This window comes from Betta splendens, chromosome 9 (assembly GCF_900634795.4).
Source record: "Betta splendens chromosome 9, fBetSpl5.4, whole genome shotgun sequence".
Classification (NCBI taxonomy): Eukaryota; Metazoa; Chordata; class Actinopteri; order Anabantiformes; family Osphronemidae; genus Betta; species Betta splendens.
Window position 1 is genome coordinate 29,245,753 of NC_040889.2, and position 20,476 is coordinate 29,266,228.

The 20,476-nt window shown below is 51.4% G+C and overlaps 1 protein-coding gene across 1 annotated transcript in view; it reads right to left on the reverse strand.

Annotated features, from left to right (window-relative positions):
• Positions 1-237: 237 nt before the first annotated feature.
• fras1 (Fraser extracellular matrix complex subunit 1) overlaps positions 238-20,476 on the reverse strand; it is a 114,032-nt gene continuing 93,793 nt past the window's right edge. Inside the window, 48 exon segments of the mRNA XM_055511642.1 lie at positions 238-1,495; positions 1,498-1,760; positions 1,834-1,982; positions 2,209-2,325; positions 2,327-2,437; positions 2,513-2,572; positions 2,574-2,679; positions 2,751-2,870; positions 2,942-3,104; positions 3,183-3,290; positions 3,449-3,599; positions 3,677-3,917; positions 4,167-4,319; positions 4,392-4,624; positions 4,780-4,896; positions 4,898-4,960; positions 4,962-5,057; positions 5,513-5,700; positions 5,772-5,972; positions 6,041-6,062; positions 6,064-6,087; positions 6,089-6,220; positions 6,280-6,393; positions 6,396-6,490; positions 6,578-6,638; positions 6,640-6,726; positions 6,804-6,964; positions 7,037-7,381; positions 7,452-7,698; positions 7,801-7,969; positions 8,044-8,203; positions 8,899-8,977; positions 8,979-9,050; positions 9,501-9,563; positions 9,565-9,615; positions 10,399-10,434; positions 10,437-10,511; positions 10,514-10,551; positions 10,554-10,638; positions 10,786-10,935; positions 11,658-11,782; positions 14,024-14,203; positions 15,074-15,193; positions 15,544-15,732; positions 15,836-16,099; positions 17,055-17,211; positions 17,279-17,469; positions 18,578-18,710. Of these exon segments, the coding sequence (XP_055367617.1) occupies positions 1,182-1,495; positions 1,498-1,760; positions 1,834-1,982; positions 2,209-2,325; positions 2,327-2,437; positions 2,513-2,572; positions 2,574-2,679; positions 2,751-2,870; positions 2,942-3,104; positions 3,183-3,290; positions 3,449-3,599; positions 3,677-3,917; positions 4,167-4,319; positions 4,392-4,624; positions 4,780-4,896; positions 4,898-4,960; positions 4,962-5,057; positions 5,513-5,700; positions 5,772-5,972; positions 6,041-6,062; positions 6,064-6,087; positions 6,089-6,220; positions 6,280-6,393; positions 6,396-6,490; positions 6,578-6,638; positions 6,640-6,726; positions 6,804-6,964; positions 7,037-7,381; positions 7,452-7,698; positions 7,801-7,969; positions 8,044-8,203; positions 8,899-8,977; positions 8,979-9,050; positions 9,501-9,563; positions 9,565-9,615; positions 10,399-10,434; positions 10,437-10,511; positions 10,514-10,551; positions 10,554-10,638; positions 10,786-10,935; positions 11,658-11,782; positions 14,024-14,203; positions 15,074-15,193; positions 15,544-15,732; positions 15,836-16,099; positions 17,055-17,211; positions 17,279-17,469; positions 18,578-18,710 (6,579 nt within the window). The 3' untranslated portion in view covers positions 238-1,181.

Sequence of the window (20,476 nt, forward strand, 5' to 3'; positions counted from 1 at the left end):
TCCACATGAACGCATTCATACATAAACTGTCAAACCTGTGGGTGGAGACGGCGTCTAAACATGGCTGCACCTGCTGCTAATTGAAGCTTCAATGCAATAAAATACACTTTTGGAATTTAAACAATATTAAATCGAAAAGTCTAATTTTCATATATATCTTGTACTCTGACACTCAGTGTCAGAATCTGAAATAAAAAACAGCACCAAAATTAACGAAATAAAGACTGAAGACAAAAGTAGGTTCCATAGTTTTTATTACTAAAAAAGGCACCAAATACAGGCATTAAATCGACTGATCATAAAGTGATAGCACCAAAAATATAATGTCATTTCCCAGGTTTCCCTGTTCGTGTCTGAGGCACAGTTGAGTGAGAATGTGAGATCACAAACATGTGGGTACATCAGTAGCTGAGTGTAACATACAGTAATACACATAATAACATAATACTTAAAGAGAAAAAGAAGGTGAGTGTGATGCTTCTTGGTGTCTTTGTGGGAATGAAGGCAGGCAGACACACATACAGCAGTGGTTAACAGCAGTAAGGCCCAAGCTCTGTCATGTGCAGTGTGTTACAATCACATAGAAACGCCCCCTCGTCCTAAACGAGGAGAAGATGCGACGCTTCGGACGATTCCATCTGAAATGCATGAGGAGAAATACTGCATGGCACTTAATATTGGCAGCGGTCCGGGACAAAGTGAGCAGCAGGATCGTCTGTTCAGTGTGACACTACAAATGTCTGCAGACGGCTCCTGCTGATGAGGAAGCTATGAACAAAGCAATGGCGTAATTGCACTTAATAGATTTCATTCATTATTGTAACTGCACTGATTCAGCCTCAGGAGTTTGTGCTTAACGTTCGACTCAGCCAGAAGCAGCTGCAGCAGGAACGCAGGCGTTGGACACTGGTCCACAGCCTGAAGCCACTCCGTCCCAGTTCTCCCAGTGTCTGAGCTACCAGTCACTAGAGGACGCACGGCTGAAGGAGGCGGACCGTGCGATGAGCGCGTTGTAGATTCCTGAGGTAGCCGTCATGAAGTGATTAACACGTCGCCTTGTCTGCGCGTCACTCTTCCCTTTATCAAAGTGGTATAAAAATACATGGACTAACGTTTGGCTCTTTACGTACAAAATACCCTTTTTCTAGCGAACTGCTCTCCTCCTCCAGTCTCGGCCCGGTTCAGACCTCGGTGCCGTCGCTGAGGTTGTTGTGGACTTTCACCTCCAGGTTGACCTGTTTGACCTTTGTCTTGTCGTTTGCCTCCTGGTTGCGGTTGATGTTGATGTTTCGGACCGTGCAGTGTTTGCTGCTGAAGTTCTTCTCCACACACTTGTCCATGCACACTTCCACCTTCGTGTTGAGCGGATACTCCTCGTACACCGTCTGAGCCTTGTTGCGCTTCTTCTCGGCCGATCGGCGGCAGCGGCGGAACAGGAAGCAGGAGGCGAGCAGAACCAGGACCAGCAGGGTGACGGCGGCGACGCCCCCGCCACCGAGCTGCCCACGTGAGCGTTGAAGGTGCCGGACGGCCCGGCCTCCAGGTGCAGAGACTTCATGTTGGTGCCGTTCTTCACCTGGTCGCCCTCGTTGTCGTAGATCAGCGACTCGTCCAGCGCCAGCCGTCCGCTCCGGTCCACCAGGTCCCGTCTGGGGCGGCTCAGCTGATGGGTGAGCGAGCGCTGAATCCGGGGGCTGGACCGGGACTCTGGGCTGATCACATAAATCACCTGCAGGTACCACTGGTGCCCCGCCCTCCACCTGTCAGTCAGAGAAGCAGGGCGGTCAAACTAACTCCTACTAACTGAGCCGTGTGCCTTCGCTGAAGCCACGCACCTTGTAGAGGGCGTCCACCTTCATGGTGAAGCCGTCGACGCCTGGCATCGCCGTCATGGACGTCAGCTCCGGGATGTCTGAGGCAAAGTGGGCCTCGAAGGGAACGTCGTGGAAAAACCTGTCGCAAACGTCGGGCTGCTTGCGATCCTGCAGAGAAAGCAGCAGTGTTGAGGGCTGAAAGTGTTTGGAGAAGCAGCCATAAAACAATGGGAGGTCACAGTGGGTCTGATGCTTTTTCACAGTCTGTCAGTTTTCACTTACAGACGATTGACTCTGATCGTCATGAAATTAAACACATGTGATTTAACTAATGTAAAACACTGCCATGATGCGGGATCCTCAGCCTGTTGCTGGTAACACCGTGACCTCACACGAGCAAAGAAACGCCTGTACCAGATAGCAGGAAGCGGTGCTTGAGGTGCTTGTTGGGCTGGATGCAGCCGTACTGCGGCCCCTCGTTGTACAACGTCCCCGTGGGGTCAAAGAAGGGGAACGTATCCGTCCCGGCCGGTGCAGAGGTACACCTTCTCCAGCTGCAGCTTGTAGGCTGCGTTCAGGTTCTGCTCCGGGCTCCACAGGCACCCTCCCGTACAGCGTCTGACCTGCAGAGGGCAGCAGAGGGACGGCTGTGTGCTGACTGGTGACAGCCCAGTGGACGAGGACAGTGCCACTCATACCATGGAGAACGCGCCCTTGTAGTCCATCTCAGCCATGGCGACGTCCGCGGCGGCCGGGTCCCAACATGAACACCTTCTCGTTGTTACACAGCTGGAACTCCGTGTTGAGGGAGTAGACCACAGGAACGGGCGGTTGGTCTGCTGGAAGGCGATTCGGCACCAGGAACCTGTGGAGCAGGTGTCGTTTAGTATCCACACGCCAACGCGCTTGCATCACGTCTAATCTGGAGCTGGGAACGCACTTCTCTGAGCGTGAGCCGTGCAGGACAGCGGTTTGGTCCCCGGGTCCATCCAGGGCTGCGTGGGCTGAACGGTGCAGGGATTAGGAGCACGGTGTTACTCTCCAGAGTAGTCCTTCCTGTGGGAGACACAGCCATTCAGTTTCCTCACGCATCCATTCGGCGTCTTCTACCCGTCGAACCCAGTGACCTGCTGTAGGAGCTCGTCGCCCTCCACAGCTGATGAAACGGCGAGTCGAACGTCTGAGCGCTCCACAGCAGCTGAATGTCAAACTCGATGCCTCCCAGGTGGTCGGGAGCCATCAGGTGGGACTTGTGTCCCGGCAGAGTGTGATGTTCAAGGACAAACTGACCTGCAGGAAAAACAGAGTAAGAATCAGACGCGGAGACACGAGCCGCGGCGTCAGCTGAGCCCCACGCCGTGAACCAACCTCTGAACTTGGCGTGGGTTTTGAACTCGATGACCAGTCGTCCGTCCTCTCTGATGTAGATCCTGATGATCTGCAGTCTGGCTGAGAGCACGCTGTCGGTCTGGATGCCTGCAGGCATAAACCGTGAGGTCACGCCAACACGTTTGCACCACTAGAAGCTAAGTATGTATGAGCTGAGTCAAGCACGTAAACCCAGAGGAAACGCAAACAAAACTGGGACCGGATCAGTGTTTTTGCATTTTTTCTCTGCTGCGTTGAGTTCGGACCTGTCCTCCAGAGCACGGTGTCGTAGAAGAAGGAGAACTCCATCTCCGTGTGATGCTCCAGAGACGCCCAGCCCCTCGGAGCCGTCACATAGATGTAGGACACGTAGAGAGGAACCTGCACCGTCAGGAAGGACTGAGCCGAGTCCCGGACCTGCAGCAACAACATCTGCTTTAGACCTTCTCCTGGTTGTTGGTTTGCAGTCACTCACTCACAGAAGCAGGCAGCACCTGGAAGTCGGCGGTGACGGAGCCCCCGCAGACATCGATGAGCTCCGTCATGTCGTAGTAGGCGTCGAAGGTCCAGATGCAGCTCTTGAGGTTGAGGTGCTTGTAGAGCTGGATGCTCTTGGCCTCCCGGACGCCGGGGTTGAACTGGTAAGGCCGGTCATAGCCCGGACCCAGAGAGATGCTGTCATAGGAGACGTCGTCCAGGAAGCCGGACTCTGGGGAGCGTTCACATTAGAAAAGTCTGCATGTCACAGAAAAGTCAAATGCCATTTTGGGAATTATTCAATCAAGAATTTCCTGTTTTCCTGTAACAGAGTCTGAGTGGAACTGACTCAGTGAGGTGACCTGACGCTGGCAATCAGATAAGCAAACACAACCTTCACCTCCAGCTTTTTTATTAACCGGGTTTATCAGTGCACACAATCACAGGCCCAATCTGATGAAAGGTAAATGTGCTGTTTGCGTGCGGCTGGAGACCAACCTGAGAGACCCCTGCAGGTCTTTGAGGGTGACCAGGTTGGAGCAGACGTGCTGCTGTCGATAGACGGACTCTGACAGCAGGAAGTGCAGGTTGTGCAGGGGCATGGTGGACACCAGAGGCAGCATGCCGTCCTGATGGGGGATCTGCACCGAGATGTGGATCCTGAACAGGCAGAGCTCAGAGTGAGGCCTCACACCCGACGCTGAGCTGCTGCGGTGTTTCGTCTCTGCTCACCTGTTGGGATGCTCCTTGTGCTTCACGTCCAGGTATTTGAGCGTGGCGATGAAGGACTGAGCCTGGAAGCCTCTGGCGGTTCCCGTGGTAACAGGCGTGTGGCAGATGGAGCCCTCTGTGCCGATGGTGGCGATGTTGCTCCTCAGCGGCGTCCCGAGGTGACCCGCTTTATCTCTGGCCTGAGCCACGCAGCGAACATGGAACCGGCGGCTGAAATAAATACTGTCGAGGACCTGACGAGAGGAGAAGATAAGTAGAATAAAAGATCTGTTCCTGGACAAGAAAAAGGATATAAACAACCGGAGACATAAAACAGGATATGAATAAATCAGAAACATTTTTAAATAAGTGTGCATTATTAAAACATGGCCTCGTCTACGTTCCTCACCTTGTGGTTGACGCCGGTGAACGGGGTCGTGTCCGTCACCGTCTCGAAGGGCGATCTGGCGCCGTTGGTGTCGGTGGGAGCTGCCACTTCCCAGGAGAAGTGAACCTGCGTCTGGTTTGATTCCGGCCTCGTCGCAGCGCTCCCTCATCACAGCGAACCTCGGGTAGTGGGGGTCGCAGGGGCGTGACGCACACCAGCGGGTAACCTGGAGACGGCGTCTTCCTGCTGCCCGTGCTGCTCACGTCCTGGACGTGGTCGTAGTCGGCGAGAGACACCACCTGAGATGGAAACAGCACAACGTTAGGATGCTTCGCTGTTTGTGTACTGGTCGAGGGTGGTTTTGGTAAAAGCCACAGTTACATGATTTGAATGGCTTCTGGACGCGAGGACGTCCATTCGAACACACAAGCAGAAGCCTGAAGGAAACTGCTGCTCATGTTTCCTGCTGCTGTCTGTAGTTACTCCATTTGTAGTTTGGGATTTTGCAGGGAGTGGAAATCATTCTTGTGTCTAGTCCCATTTACTGAGCAAAGGCTTAAAACATATTAAGCTGTCAGTGCTGCAGGAAACAGGCCAAAGCACGTGTCTCCTGTAGTTAAGAGATAAATGGAGTCGGTGAAAGCTGTCCAACGCTAACTACCACACAGCCCATTGTGCTCCTGCTCTGCTTCGTCCTGCACCAGCAGGAATCTTTGTGTAGATAACTTGAAGAGGCTGAGGTTTCTGTTCTTACCAGAGGCGGGGCGGGGAGGATGAGGCTGCCGGCAGCCTCCTGGTCCAGAATGGTCACGGTTGCCGTGGTGATCTCTCCCAGGACGGCCTCCACGGGGTCGTCAGGGCCGAGGACCAGTGAGAAGGACTCGTGCCACTCCCTGTCCTCGTTGGACAGAATCTCCACTTTGAACAGGAAGTGGTCCATCCCTGCAAAGCAACAGGCAGCTGGTGTCAGAGAGGAGAACGGGCGCTGCACGTCCGCTCGCATCGTCACCCACCGGGTGTGAACTTCAGCACTCTGCTCCTGGGGTTGTAGTCCACTCCAGACTGCGCTGATCCGTCCCGTGTGCTGCAGCGGACCTTGGACGTTCGATCCAGATCTCCTCGGCGAATCACCTTGATGTTGAGCACCTCGATGCCATCAGGACCCGGAGGCTCCCTGACCTGATAGGACGCCTGCTCGAACTCGATGGTGGGAGCTGGAGGAGGTCCCAGTGTGAGCAGCTGGACAGCTTAAGTAAAAGCGCCTCTTATTTGCGTTTCTCACCGTCCTCGTCGTTAGTGATGGTTGATAGTGACGATGTCGCTGACGCCCCACCATGGCGCCGCTCCAATGATCGCCCAGCGGCGTCCCCAGATGCACCTGAAACTCCTCCTCAGGCTCGAACACGGAGTCGTCGTTGATGTGAACCGTTGCAGTTCTTCACCTGGAAAGAAAGCAGTTTCACTCAAAGACACAAAAGCAAACGGTTAAATATTTTTAAATGAATATTTAAAAAACAAAACTACCTTCTCTCCTTTGAGGAAAGTGATGCGTGACTCATCTGCATTCCGCCGCTCCTCGAAGTCGTCCATCACCATGGCCGACATGGTTCGGGTGAAGCAGCGCACCTGACGACTGGAAGGACAAGTCGCCCGGAACGGATGACGGGGACGTGGAGGACGCTGTCTCGCTCCTTCACAGTGTAGCTGCTCTTCTCAAACTGCATGCTGGGAACTGGCAGAAGAAGACGGAACGGTGGTTACTGATGAGGCAGCGTTGGTTCCTGAGCTCAGATGACCCATGTGACTCCTGTGAACGTACTGTCCTGGAAGGTGTCAGTTATGACCACGCTGGCTTCATAGGGCTCCTGGAGGACGGCACCCCTGAGGAGAACTGAGGAAGACCACGAAGGACTCCGGTCCTTCCATGGACGGGTTCTGGATGTCGTCCATGATGGTCAAACTGCACGTCTGGAGAAGCAGTGAGTCAACGTGCAGCAGACACAGACGGCTGTGGCCCTGCCTGCGTTACCTGCTCTCACGCTCACCTGCTCCGTCTTCCCAGGTTTGAACTCCACCTTCTTGGAGCTGGGGATGTAGTCGATCCCAGGGCTGGCCGAGGGCGGCTCCGAAGGCCGGGTGGCGCACCACACCGACGTCAGCGAGGACAGGTCGCTGCCGTGGCGCAGCACTGGAATTTCAATGGTGCCTGGAGGAGACGCCATTAAATACGGTGTCACAGCATTCAGCAACTCTAACCTGTGGCCTGACTCTGTCGTACCGGCGTCTTCAGTGAACGTAAAGGTAGCGTTGCCGAGGGAAACGGTGGACGCGTCGTTGGGTCCGTCGATGACGACCTTGGCCACCGTCACAGCGCCGGTTCGCGCGTTGTCCGAGGCGTCGGACAGCACCAGCTCGAACTCCTCCGACAGCTCGTACTCGCTGTCGTCGATGAGCTTCACGTCGCAGGTGGACATGCTGACGCCGGGGCCCAGGACCACGCGGTTGTCGGCCGTCATGCCGCGGCTTTTGTAGTCGGAACCGGACTCCAGCCCGTGGAGGCTGCTGCCCTGGGCCGACTTGGCCACGGTGTAGCACAGAGCCGACACGGTGCTGCTGGCGTCCCCTGAGGGAAGAACAGGCGTGTTGAGCCGCTGCTGCTGAGCGGAGCCGCTGGCGTCTGGATGTCTGATCACCTTTCCTCTCCACGGGCGCGTGGATGAAGCCCGTGCTCTCGTTGACGTGGTAGATCTTCTTATGGAACTGCAGCGTGGGTTCGTCCTCCGTGTCGTTGATGTTGACCACGGCGCGCGTGTTTCCGCCCAGCAGCGCGTACACCGGCATGCTCAGCTCCACGTGGAAGCTCTCGCTTCCCTCGAACACCTTGTCGTCGTTGATGACGATGGTGCAAACCTTCAGGTCCTCCCGCTCGTCAAACTGCACCTGCAAAGTCCCACAGCGTGAGCAGCGCGAGCAGCGCGAGCAGCGCGAGCAGCGCGAGCAGCGCGAGCAGCGGCGCTGCAGGCGCCGGCAGCAGCCGTTTACCTGCCCGGCGTACTCCACGTAGTCCTGCTGGCCCGGCCGCGACCCCACGCTGCTGCTGGAGGAGGCGCTGGCCTGTTCGGTGCGGCACAGCACGATGGCGTACTGGTTGAGGTTCCCGGTCCGCTTCACCGTCACCGCCACCGTGCCGGCCTTCTCGCTCACGTTGTAACTGAGAGGAGAGGCTGGTAAAGGTTTCTGTCCAGAAGCCGCGGAACCTTTCGCAGATTCACTCACGATACAAACCTTTTGTGCTCAAAGCTGATGAGGGACCACTGGATGTGGAAGACGTTGTCGCCGACCACGTTGGGTTTACTGTCTTTAACCAGGAACCTGAAGTTGTCCATTGTTTCCTGGACGTTGTCGTGATGCAGCACGTAGCGAATCAGACCCAGATTGATGTCGGCTACAAAGAACAACGTGACATTCATTCATTAAACTGTTTCTTTGTGAGGAATGTATTTTTGTGAGGTAATGATTCTGTAATCTGCAGCCTCTGGCCTTCCTCCATTACTGAGGAGAAAGAGAGAAAACTTGAAAATGAAGATGAAAGTCGTTACTGGCTCCATCTCTGCTCATTTGTACCATCCACAGGAGGCAGGAGCAAACGGGCACATCATTCATAATTATAGGTTGGAAAGCAAAAAGCCGATGAGAGCCGCTGTGATCAAACAGTTTAGAAGACATTCAGGAATTCTAGGAAAGAGACACCAGCACTAAACGACGCCACATGGGCTGAAACCTATGCACTACGTAAGTGTCTACCAGCCAACGGCAGAGCACGGGGGAGGGTTCATTTAACTAATGGCTATTTGTTAGCGTTCAGGAGGTTGTGGATTGAGAAAGCAAAGGATCAAAGGGAGTGATTGAAGCTGATCTCCAGCCTAGAGGATCAACACTTGATGAAGGCAGTGACACTGATCGCGTCTGCCGCCTACAGCCGAGGATCGGCTCAGGGACGGGGCCGTGCTGATTAACACGCCCACCGCTGCAGACGGAGCCTCGAACAACACCCTGAAACAAGGTCTTTGGCTTCAGCATCAACACGACATCTGCCTGATGTTACCGTGGTTTCGCTTTGCTCATCTTCAGTGTCTGTACCTTGTGTGAATGTGGTGACGGGGTTGCCAGGTTTGAGCTTGCTCTCCAGGAAGCCGTGCTTCGGCTCAGTGGTGACTTGGGTAGATCAGCTGACTGTCATCGGTGTCTGGGTCCATGGTCAGCAGCTCTTTCTTGGTGATCAGGTTTGTGGCCTAACGGACGTCACACGGAAATCACACAGTTCATACTTCACACACCTGCATCTGCCAGAGCAGTGAATAGAAACTGCACCCACTACACCACCAAAGCTCTGTTTTATTTGGTTTTATGAACACAACTAGAAAAAAAAGACAAAAGAAAGCTGGGGACCAAAACCAACAGACAGACAGACTTTTCCTTCCATCTGTTAGAAGCAGACGCTGCCAGTTTAATGCTGTGATCATTTGCCTCAGTGAAGAACATGCAAGACCTTATTACCTGTAGTGCAAACACAGCGGAGGCAGGATGAATAAACATCCACCATAGAAACTGATGCCTTTGGATGTGATGGGCCATTTGAACCAGCAGGGGGCGCAAATTAATTGCATATTAAGAGCAACGATGTCGGCGACAGGAGACTCAGACGTCTGTGGGCTCTGCCACAAGAACCGTCAGGTCTGTACCTTGTGGTCCATGTATTCCAGCCACTGCAGGCCCAGGTTGGTGACGATGCGAGGGGTGCCGTCGTTCCACCGGCAGGATGTCGATCTTGAACTTCTGAGGCGCAGCCGTCACGATCTGGATGAAACATGAAATGAATAAAGTCTCTAAGTAAAACCCAAAGACACAGAGGTGACTCAAAACGTCAGTGTCTGACTGAGGGATTGAAAACACAGGATGTGGTTTACAGCCTGCTCTGGGTCCACAGGAGAACAGAGAAAATCTTTTAACGCGATATATGTCGAATGTCATAAGAGACAAAGCAGACCTGCACGTTATTACTTTATCGATTGGTCCCCTGTCAAAGAGATAATGGGCTAAATCAGATAAATTACTCTAATATCCAGCCACCTCGCCGTCTGCGGGCGCGTGAGGGAATGTGGAGAGAACGACGGATGATGGGAAAGTCAAGTGTGACGTGAGCTGGTTGAAGGATGAGTTCAACATAGCAGCCCGTGCGTTGATTAGCAGGGCAGCTCCAGTGGGAACAGAAACAGCTGGGAATCATGTGTGATCATTAAGGCAAAGGCCCCAGAGTGATGGAGCATAATAACCGCACAAGAGCACGGGAGCGTGTTCAAATGAGGACATCGGTGCTCGTCTGCCGCCACCATCACACAGATGCTCCCCCCTCGGCCCCTGGGCACCTGTGAGCACCAGGAGGGGGGTCGTTTGAGCTGAATGGAAGGCAATCGCTGAACACCTTGTGCAAAATCACCCAAGTTCTGCACCAATTTTCACAACGTCTTGAGTCAAAGCAAAGATGCTCCACAACGTTCTGAAGCAGCGGCATTCACCTGCGCTTGCCATCAGAAGGTCAGCGGCCCCCCCTTGCTGTGACTCATCCCTTTCCTCACTTACCTCTTTGCCTGCGTCCTCCACCATGAAAGAGCAGGTTGGTTGCCGTCGGCCACGGTGAAGGTGAAGCGGTCCTTGAGCGAGTAGTTGGAGCCGTCGTGGTTGTAAGCTGATGCGGGTTCTGGTAGACGTCGTCCATGGTGAAGCTGCTGGTCGTCTGTAGTGCTGGCCGTTGCTGGTGCGCTCGATGGCGCCGTGACGAGGAGGCTGCAGACGGAGAAGGAGAAAGACGATGGACTCCGCCTGGAAAAGGGGCTTTAATCAGAGGCTGAGGCAGACGAGGATTCAAATAATAAAACCCACTGAATAAAACCACGACTGTGTCCAATGAGAATGGAAGCAGGATCCACAGCTGAACAGTTTTAGAGGTTTGCTGTTGCTGGACTCTACCTCTGTGTCTGCATCAGTGGCCTTCAGCTCAAACTCAGTGATGGTCTTCCTTCTCACGCCCTCCTGGACCCTCATCCCAGGACACTGGAGCAGGGTGGCGAGGCGCGAGTCGTCCACCGGCTTGATGGTGATGTAGAAGGTCTGGGCCACCTGAAGGCAGCAAACGTCCAGCATCAACCTGCAGCTCTGCAACTGACAGCAAACGCGCGGCGGGTCGGGAACGGGAGCCTCGGCAATTTGTTTGTATGTCCCCACAAAACGCTGACGAGGACGGCCAGAAGAGAGAACCGTCTAATTCAAAGAGCTGGCTGGGCTGCAGTCAGCCCGGCGTGAAGGCCACGGCCCTCTCACATCTTCACGCAGGTCCTTGTGTCCTCATTAGTCGGGATTAACAAGGCCGACTGATGCAGGAAGCGAACTGGGGGCTGCAGAGCCGCTCCATCACCCAGAAGGCTTTGTGTCCATTCATTTATAGACAAATGGAGGGTTTTAAAAGGAAATGACCGTGGCCAATAAGAGGAGCAAGAGGCTCCAGACACAGCCGCTCTGAAGGCCTGTGAACGGGACGTGTAGTGTTCACACATTTTGTGAGTGGATTTCTAAAACCTGATGGCTGCTTAGCGTGTGTGACGGAACTCCCAACATTGGAAAGTAACACATTTATTTAAGAATATATTAGGACAAATTTGCTTTAAATGCAACCAGTGAATCAAACGTCTTTGAACATCTGATTATTTCCCTTGAACGCTGACTCATCATTCACAGTCAGCACAGCATGACAGTCTAACACATGACACATAACACATGACAGCATGACAGTCTAACACAAAGGACTAACCAGAACTGGACCTGGGGTTCTTGACCTCCTTTACCTCATTTGTCCCGTCAGACACGGTGAAGGAGAACTGGTCAGCGTACTTCTCTTCTTCGCTGGTGTGGACGTACTGGATGCCGCGTGAGACAAGGTCAGCCTGAGTGAAGGTGCTGATTCTGGTGCCTGAAACAGATGGAAGCAGCTGTTGGTGAAGATCCAACATAAAATGAAGTGCAACAGGTTCTGATTCAGGAAATGTATCAGAACCTGGTCTTTTGGTCGCAGAAAGCAACACTCATGACAGATCAGCACAATCACACAGTATCAATGAGAACAGCATCAGGACATCAGCACGTGGTGGTGGTGAAGTCAGTGCAGGTTCATCCTTTTAATCTTTTCTATTTTGGCATCAGATGCTTTAATAAGCCCCCTCGGCATTCATCTCTGAGCACAGCTTCTCCTGCTAATGAGAAAATAAACTCCACCGAAGCTAAAGTTAAACGCATGTAACAAGGCTCTGGCTCCTTCACAGATCAAACACTCTGTAGGAATCGTAATCACATTTGACTGCAACAAACAAACATCACTGTGTGAAATTAAAGGCAATTATCTGAAAAAAATAAAGAACACAAAGGGAAACAGAAACAGTTTGTGCTGGTTTCATGCAGCTCAATGCAAAATATTCAAAAGTAGAAAATATCATTATCTTCACAGCAACTAAATGTGATTTTATGATAAAAGAGTGTGAATTAGATCACTTTTTCTAAATATGACCTCAAACATGAACAGACTTCACTAAAAATGCGAGCTATGAGTATGTGACTCCTTCCTGGCTCCATTTTACAGTATTGAGTTCCACTAAATGCTTCCAGTAACAGTTTGAAGAAGCCACTGACGCAAACAATCCTGTGGCTGAATGAGACTGAATGAATTGAAGCGTGTCACACTGTCAGAGCTTCAGCTAATCTTTAATCTGTCCTGATTTCTGTCTCTGATATTTGCTGTTTAAACGCATGGGTTAATATTAGATGGACGCAGGCTCGGAAGAAAAATAAATAGACTAATTCAAATGAAGGTTTAATGTTGGTCACAGATTCGGGCTTTTACGTTACTTTGATGTGAACATAATAACTTGCTGAATATCACATCAAAGTAATTTCCCTGAGAAGGCGACGGATACAGATTTGCAGATGGGAGAAACGTTCCAAAGTAAAAATGAAATAAAGTCCCACAGACGCAGGTCAGATGCTATAAGAGCAGGGCAAAAACTGTCAACATGTCACCGTGGCCCTGAGGATGGAATGAGATGAAGCCTTTCAACATCCACCCTCCTCACGTCAGCCTCCAGTGAGCGCAGCAGACGCGCTGCTGGTTTTTACCTCAACGTAATCAGGAGAGACAGATGCAATATTTGCACTCGCTGATGAAAACTCAGCTTTTTCTGCCACCACATTATAAAAAATGTAGACTTCCTTAGATTTGTCCTGACAGGAAACAGGCCGGACGCCATGTCGGCAAAGCGTTGAGTGTGTTCAGCTTTATTTATTTACTATCAAAGCACTGAGCTCAACGAAGAACAAAGCGCTGCACAATAAAACAGGCAAACGCGTAAATGAAATTAAATGGATGAAATACACAAATACTGAAAACAAGAATCTAAAAAAATCAATGAAAACAGGTTTTGAGCTGACTCAGCTTGATTTTCTGACGATCTTCTCTAATGCGAAGGTTCTTATGTAGAGATGTAGAATCAGAACAATCAATAGCTTAATCCTGAGCTAAGGCTTCAAACGTCTAGTTGCATCTTTTTCCCTTTTCATGAAGACAACAGTTCAGCGTCTTTACTGGAGACACGTTAAAGGCTGAACTTCAGGATCAAACAACGAAGCAGTCGGTCTCTTGGCATCAGTGCTCCAGCGCTTGTCTCTCAGAGACGCACCTGAGGTGAAGCAGGTTCCAGTTGATTTGTGTGCCTTTTGACAAACTCTGCTCCTCAGAGAGGCGTCGTGACCTCTCCCACTTATCAAGGCTTTTGAAGGCGCCTGCTTGAAAGTGGGCATGGAACAAAGCATCGGCCTCTCGCTGCCGTTACCATGACACCCGGTGCAGGCTGACAGCCGGTCCCACGGGAGCACGGAGCTGGCTGGACTGACAGACGGCTGCTGGTAATTATCCAGAGCAGCTCTGTGGAGGTCAACTGATGCCCAAGATAAATAGTCACCTCTTTTTGGTCGCAGAAAGATCAAGGCTTGTGTTTCTCCCTCATGGAAATTTGTAGCATTTTATTCTTTCCGTAAAAACAGTGAACAGGTGAAACGACAGGCTGAGAACATAAAGGTAAATGTGTAACGCTGTGGTCATTCAGTAGCCGTGTGTCAAAGAGAGGACAAGGAGAACCCGCCTTGGTTCCGCTGCCTACTGTACCTGGGCTGCTGACGTGCTCCAGGTGACCCAGGCTCGGCTGCTTGCTGACGTGGAACACGAGCTCCGCCGGCTCGCTGTCCTGGTCGCTCGCTGACAGCTGCAGTGTGGTCAGCTTCTTCACTGCGTTTTCATCCAGCACGAGCCCTTTGTTCACCACAACAGAGGGAGGAAGCCGGTCCTCTGGAGGAGGAAGGAGAGGGTGAAGGCCGCGCTCGCTTCGAAAAACAATTCCTCCACTAGTGTGAGAAGTCAATTTCTCATCCTAGTGAAAAAGGATGAAATTGAACTGAGGAGGAGAAGCTGAGTCTGATTTTGAGAGGCAGTGGAGAAAGAGCAGAGATAAGACACAGAAAGATAATAGGAACCAGAGAAACCGAGAAAGCAGAATGGTAAAGGATGAAATAAAGCATATCAGGGTGTGAAGGAACGATATGAGTTTAAAAGATCTGGACAAAAGGATTAGAGAAGACAGGGAGAAGTAATCAGAAGGCAGCGTGGCAGCGAGAGATAGGAACTTTAGCGAAGTCACATCTGACAGAGCACCAAGAGGAGAGAGATGAAGTGAAGCACAGATAAAAGGAAGGAGGAAAGATATGAGAGGATCAGGGCGAGGTTGGTTCAGCTGCCATGGACGTCTGCAACGAGGGCACCGGCTGAGTCCCTGAAGGAAGCAGGTGGAAAGGAACGTGTTCCTGCATCACGCCTCAGAGTTCAGCAGCAGAATTAAGATCTAACGTTCATTTAAAAGTCGGAAAATATTAACGTGTGAAAACACTCTGATGACGCGTTCTGTGAAGGAGTTCCTCTGTTATTGCTGCATCCATGGAAACATCAACTAAAGCGCCCATGACGTTAACAGCACAAAACAGTGAAACAACATTTGATTGAAACAGACGAAGAATGTGCTGCTGTGGTTCATTCTCATTCTGCAGGTGCTGCGGTGCAGCGGCACCTCAGTAAGCAAGGGATAAATCTGGTAATTGCGTTTTCTCCGCTAAATGAAGGGACACTTTTTTTGGTGGTGCAGGTAATGGAGGGTGGAGGAGCTACCCAGCACGCTGATGAAGAAGGACTGCTCGATCAGCTTGTTGCCCTCCGGATCCACCAGGTTGAACTTGAAGAGCAGGCTGCCTCCCCTCTCGCCGCGCTCGTGGCTGAACTGCAGCAGGCCTGCAGGGACACCGTGCATGAATGAACCAGAGGTTGATGACGTTTATGGGATCAGCTTCTTCAGGAGAATCAGCAGAAGCTTTCAGTGCGACTGTGGCAGAGCTCCGATGAGTGCAATTAAAAGCTATAATGAAGAATCAACATCCCCGAATACCAACAGCTTCTATTCACACTTATGGAGGTTAACGCCCTTAATTCGTTAATGTTTCATCACTTACAAGGTTGTGATGAAGGTTGAATATCTACTGAGGCTTTTGTATGTTGTGAAATTTAAATAAACAAGAATCTACGACAGCGAAAAAAAGAGCAAAGTGGGCTCTGGCAAAAAGCAGAACTGAAACCACTGATACCTCTGTTGACGTCGTCCTGAGTGAAGCTCTGAAGTGGACCTTTGACAGACAGCTTCTCCACACGCCCGCTCCTGCTGAGCTGCAGTGTTCCAGACGGAGGGTCTTTGGTGAGGATGTACCTGAGCTTCAGGTTGTCAGAGTCCAGGTCTGTGGCCTTCAGGTTCTGCTCCGTGATCTTGGAGGAGGATCCTGAAACAGTTCAGAGGACTAATTATCCACCCTGACTAGTTTGACCGGCTCCTGCACCCGCTGCAGGAAGCTTTAGAGGCGGCGTCCACGTCCCCAGCCTCACCGGCTGGGAGCTGCAGGCCCCTGTTGACAGTCATGCGCGGCCCCTCGCTCTTGGTCACGTCCATGGTGAACTGCAGGCGGCCTGTGTACGTGTACGCGCCGCTGGTGAGATTGAAGCCCATCTCGTCGGCACCGCCGCTGATGGTTTCGGGGGTGTAGACCAGCAGCCGGTCCAGGACATCCTGGTAGGTGAAGGTGGAGCCGCGGGTCAGAACGCGGCCGTTCTCCAGCGGCTCGGAGTAGAACTGCCGTCGGCGGAGTTTGCCTGAGGGAAATAAAGCTTGGTGAAGAGCTGCAGATGTGAGCGTGCACCATCCAGTTAAGTATTGTGGTTGTCCTGGTCACACGGGGAACAGGCAGCGCACGGACGGCCTTAAATCAAAGCCTGGTTTGAATGAGACTTGAGGCTAAATCCTGGAGCATAATGAGACACAGACTTTGCTTTAAAGGGAAGCGGAGACAATTTTAGGTCATTTTTGAAACCTTCAAATGACGATGGTTCTTATGAAATAACGAAGTGCAGGACACCTCAGACCGAGTCTGTTTGCTGCCTGAGAGAACGAGGAGCTGCCTGGCACTCTCGGAGGAGCGTCCCGTGGCAGAACGCTCAGCCAGTGGTAAAAGCACGTTTGGGAGGAATAACGATCTGCTGAAATCACTACAACACACTGAGTTATGCTGGTGTTATTTTAAGGCCTTGTGTGTCGCCGTGACGACCCATCGCGTATCAATGGAGCAAACCTGTACATGAGCTCCTCTGGCGCCTGTTTCGACATATTCACTTTCGAGCTGGAACAAGGCATTGCTGGTGTGGGAGACATACTGCAGTCCAGTAAGGGTTTTTTGTGCAGCAGTGTAGCAGACTTTGGCAGCCAGGATAGAAAACTCAATCTGAGTTAGCTGAAGGGGATTCGGTGTGTGAAGGTCGGCTCATCTGAGTGTGAGGAACGGCTGCGTGTTGTTCGAGACGCAGCAGTGAGAGTAATGTGTTTACGAGTGCGTGTCTCCAGCTCGTTCAGGATTCTCCTCAGCTCCGTAGCTCCTTTATGACTTTGTGTCGCCCCGTAGATGGTGTGTGTGTGTATGTTAATACATGTTAGTCTTAGTGACCTCCAGCGTGGGCTGCTGGTTCGTAGAACATAAACCAAAGTGGTCTGTGCCTTCCTTTAGGAGCAGAAGCAGCAGATGAAGCTCATGGATCATGACGTCGTGACGCTCACCATAGGAGGGAATTCGGATGATTCTGAAGAGCAGCTCGTTCTCTGGCGTGTCCTGATCGTAGACGCTCAGGGACGAGTTGGTGATGACGACTCCGGAGTTTTCCTCCACATGGATGCTGCTGACCGACACCACGGGCTCTCGCTCCTCTTTGCTCTGCTGTGGAGAACAGACTGTTGAGAGGCTGCGTGGCTTCACACCGGCACAAACTCCTCCGTAACGTTACCTGTATGTCGATTTCAACACTGAAAGCCTCCGTCTGGCTGTGCCCGTCGCTGATGTAGAAGCTGAAGACGTCCTGTTGGGCCTGAGCTTCACGCCTGCTGTCCTGGACGTAAAAGATGTAGTCGGACACCAGGTCCTCCACAGAGAAAGGCTCCTCAGTGGTGATGACCTGCGAGCCGCCGGCGGAGCCTCCTGGTGAACGGGAGGAGAGGAAAAGGTCAAGTCATGATTCTGACTTCACATTAAAAGCTGCAGAGCAGAAGAAACTGGAGGGAGGAAGACGGCGTCATCCCAGAGAAAGCGAGTGAGTGTGAGAGGAGGCGGTTTCTACGGTGACGGGAGTCTGCGCCGCTGGGAATCCTGCAGCAGAGTGTGTGTTTGAGACCGTGCATCACATCCCATCTTTATCATCTGACTGTCTAAGCAGGAACAGGACTCACCTGGAGCCACCAGAGAAATGCTGGAGCTGGATGTGTTTCAGTCCCAAACCTGGCGTCACCGACTCAATTCATTTTGAAAACGTTTGTGTTTAAACTGATTTTTTGCAGGTTTTGGACTGTTCTCATTTATTGCAATTTCATAGCGAGCGAAACCTGAAGGGTGATGGAGGTAGAGGCAAAGGGAGAGGCTGGTTTTAGACGACATGACTGAAATGACGCTGGACAAACTGCCTGCGCCCGTAGCTCCCTTCAGGCCTTTAGATGTCGGGGGATGTGGAGAGAGAGACGACTGGAGCTTCTGTGGAGCAGAACGCGTTACAAACATACTCAAGTCTCTTCTTCTCTGCAACTTGTGTCGCGCACCAGAAACTGTTCTACGACAGCATCACTTCTGTTGCTAATGAAAAGGTTGAGCTTCTTATTTCATCCCCTCCCTGTGTTTTGATATGAAACATTTTCTTGGTCTTGGAAGAAAAGTCTAAGGAATGTGTAATAAATCGTGTGACTCCAAACACAGGAAGTGTATTATAATAAATTTACAGACACCGTTTGACCTTATTCGTCTTTCATCTTTCATCCATTCTGCTCTCAATCAGACACTTTCCCTCTGGGAGCATTTCAGTCCTTCTCCTCCAAACGTTCGCACAGAAAGCGCAGCAGTCAAAAGTGGGACAGACAACCGCTCCGTCTGTAGCCAGAAACGTGGCAGCGCTGATCAACCACATAAGCATGCTGTGACAGATGGCATCAGCCATCGCTGTGGGCATGCGAGTGTGACAGAAACAGAATGGGAAAAGCATTCAGAGCAGCATGTGCTGACACACGCCGTGACTTAGGACCAGCGTGAGGCTGATTCTCACCTCTCTTAGTGTTTTGAATGAAGCCATATTTGGGAGGAGTGATGAGCCAAACCAGCAGGTCCTTCCTGGGTGTGTCCTGGTCCGACACCATGATGTGGTTGGAAGACAACTGCACCCGTCCGCCCTCCTGGACCTGCAGGCAGGGAGGCCATGAGTAACACCATTCAACGTACAGTAAGAGACACCAGCAGCAGAAGAACGAAGTCAGGAAACGAGGAAACGGGTCCAAACCTGAGCAACAAACGAGGAAACGGGTCCAAACCTGAGCAACAAACGAGGAAACAGGCCCAAACCTGAGCAACAAATGAGGAAACGGGCCCAAACCTGAGCAACAAACAAAAAAGGAAACAGGCCCAAACCTGAGCAACAAAAAGGAAACAGGCCCAAACCTGAGCAACAAACGAGGAAACAGGCCCAAACCTGAGCAACAAACGAGGAAACAGGCCCAAACCTGAGCAACAAACGAGGAAACAGGCCCAAACCTGAGCAACAAACGAGAAACAGGCCCAACACTGAGCAACAAACGAGGAAACAGGCCCAAACCTGAGCAACAAACGAGGAAACAGGCCCAAACCTGAGCAACAAACGAAGAAACAGGCCCAAACCTGGGCAACAAACGAGGAAACAGGCCCAAACCTGAGCATAAAAAAAGGAAACAGGCCCAAACCTGAGCAACAAACAAGGAAACGGGTCCAAACCTTAGCAAAAAAAAAAGGAAACAGGCCCAAACCTGAGCAACAAACGAGGAAACAGGCCCAAACCTGAGCAACAAATGAGGCAACAGGCCCAAACCTGAGCAACAAACGAGGAAACAGGCCCAAACCTGAGCAACAAAAAAGGAAACAGGCCCAAACCTGAGCATAAAAAAGGAAACAGGCCCAAACTTGAGCATAAAAAAGGAAACAGGCCCAAACCTGAGCAAAAAAAAAAGAAACAGGCCCAAACCTGAGCAACAAATGAGGAAACAGGCCCAAACCTGAGCAACAAACGAGGAAACAGGCCCAAACCTGAGCAAAAAAAAAGGAAACAGGCCCAAACCTGAGCATAAAAAAAGGAAACAGGCCCAAACCTGAGCATAAAAAAGGAAACAGGCCCAAACCTGAGCAAAAAAAAAAAAGAAACAGGCCCAAATCTGAGCAACAAATGAGGAAACGGGCCCAAACCTGAGCAACAAACGAGGAAACAGGCCCAAACCTGAGCAACAAACGAGGAAACAGGCCCAAACATGAGCAACAAACGAGGAAACAGGCCCAAACCTGAGCAACAAACGAGAAAACAGGCCCAACACTGAGCAACAAACGAGGAAACAGGCCCAAACCTGAGCAACAAACGAGGAAACAGGCCCAAACCTGAGCAACAAACGAAGAAACAGGCCCAAACCTGGGCAACAAACGAGGAAACAGGCCTAAACCTGAGCAACAAACGAGGAAACAGGCCCAAACCTGAGCAACAAAAGGAAACAGGCCCAAACCTGAGCATAAAAAAAGGAAACAGGCCCAAACCTGAGCAACAAACAAGGAAACGGGTCCAAACCTTAGCAAAAAAAAAAGGAAACAGGCCCAAACCTGAGCAACAAACGAGGAAACAGGCCCAAACCTGAGCAACAAATGAGGCAACAGGCCCAAACCTGAGCAACAAACGAGGAAACAGGCCCAAACCTGAGCAAAAAAAGGAAACAGGCCCAAACCTGAGCATAAAAAAAGGAAACAGGCCCAAACCTGAGCAAAAAAGAAACAGGCCCAAACCTGAGCAAAAAAAAAAAGGAAACAGGCCCAAACTTGAGCATAAAAAAGGAAACAGGCCAAAACCTGAGCAAAAAAAAAAAGAAACAGGCCCAAATCTGAGCAACAAAAAAGGAAACAGGCCCAAACCTGAGCAACAAAACGAGGAAAGGAAGGA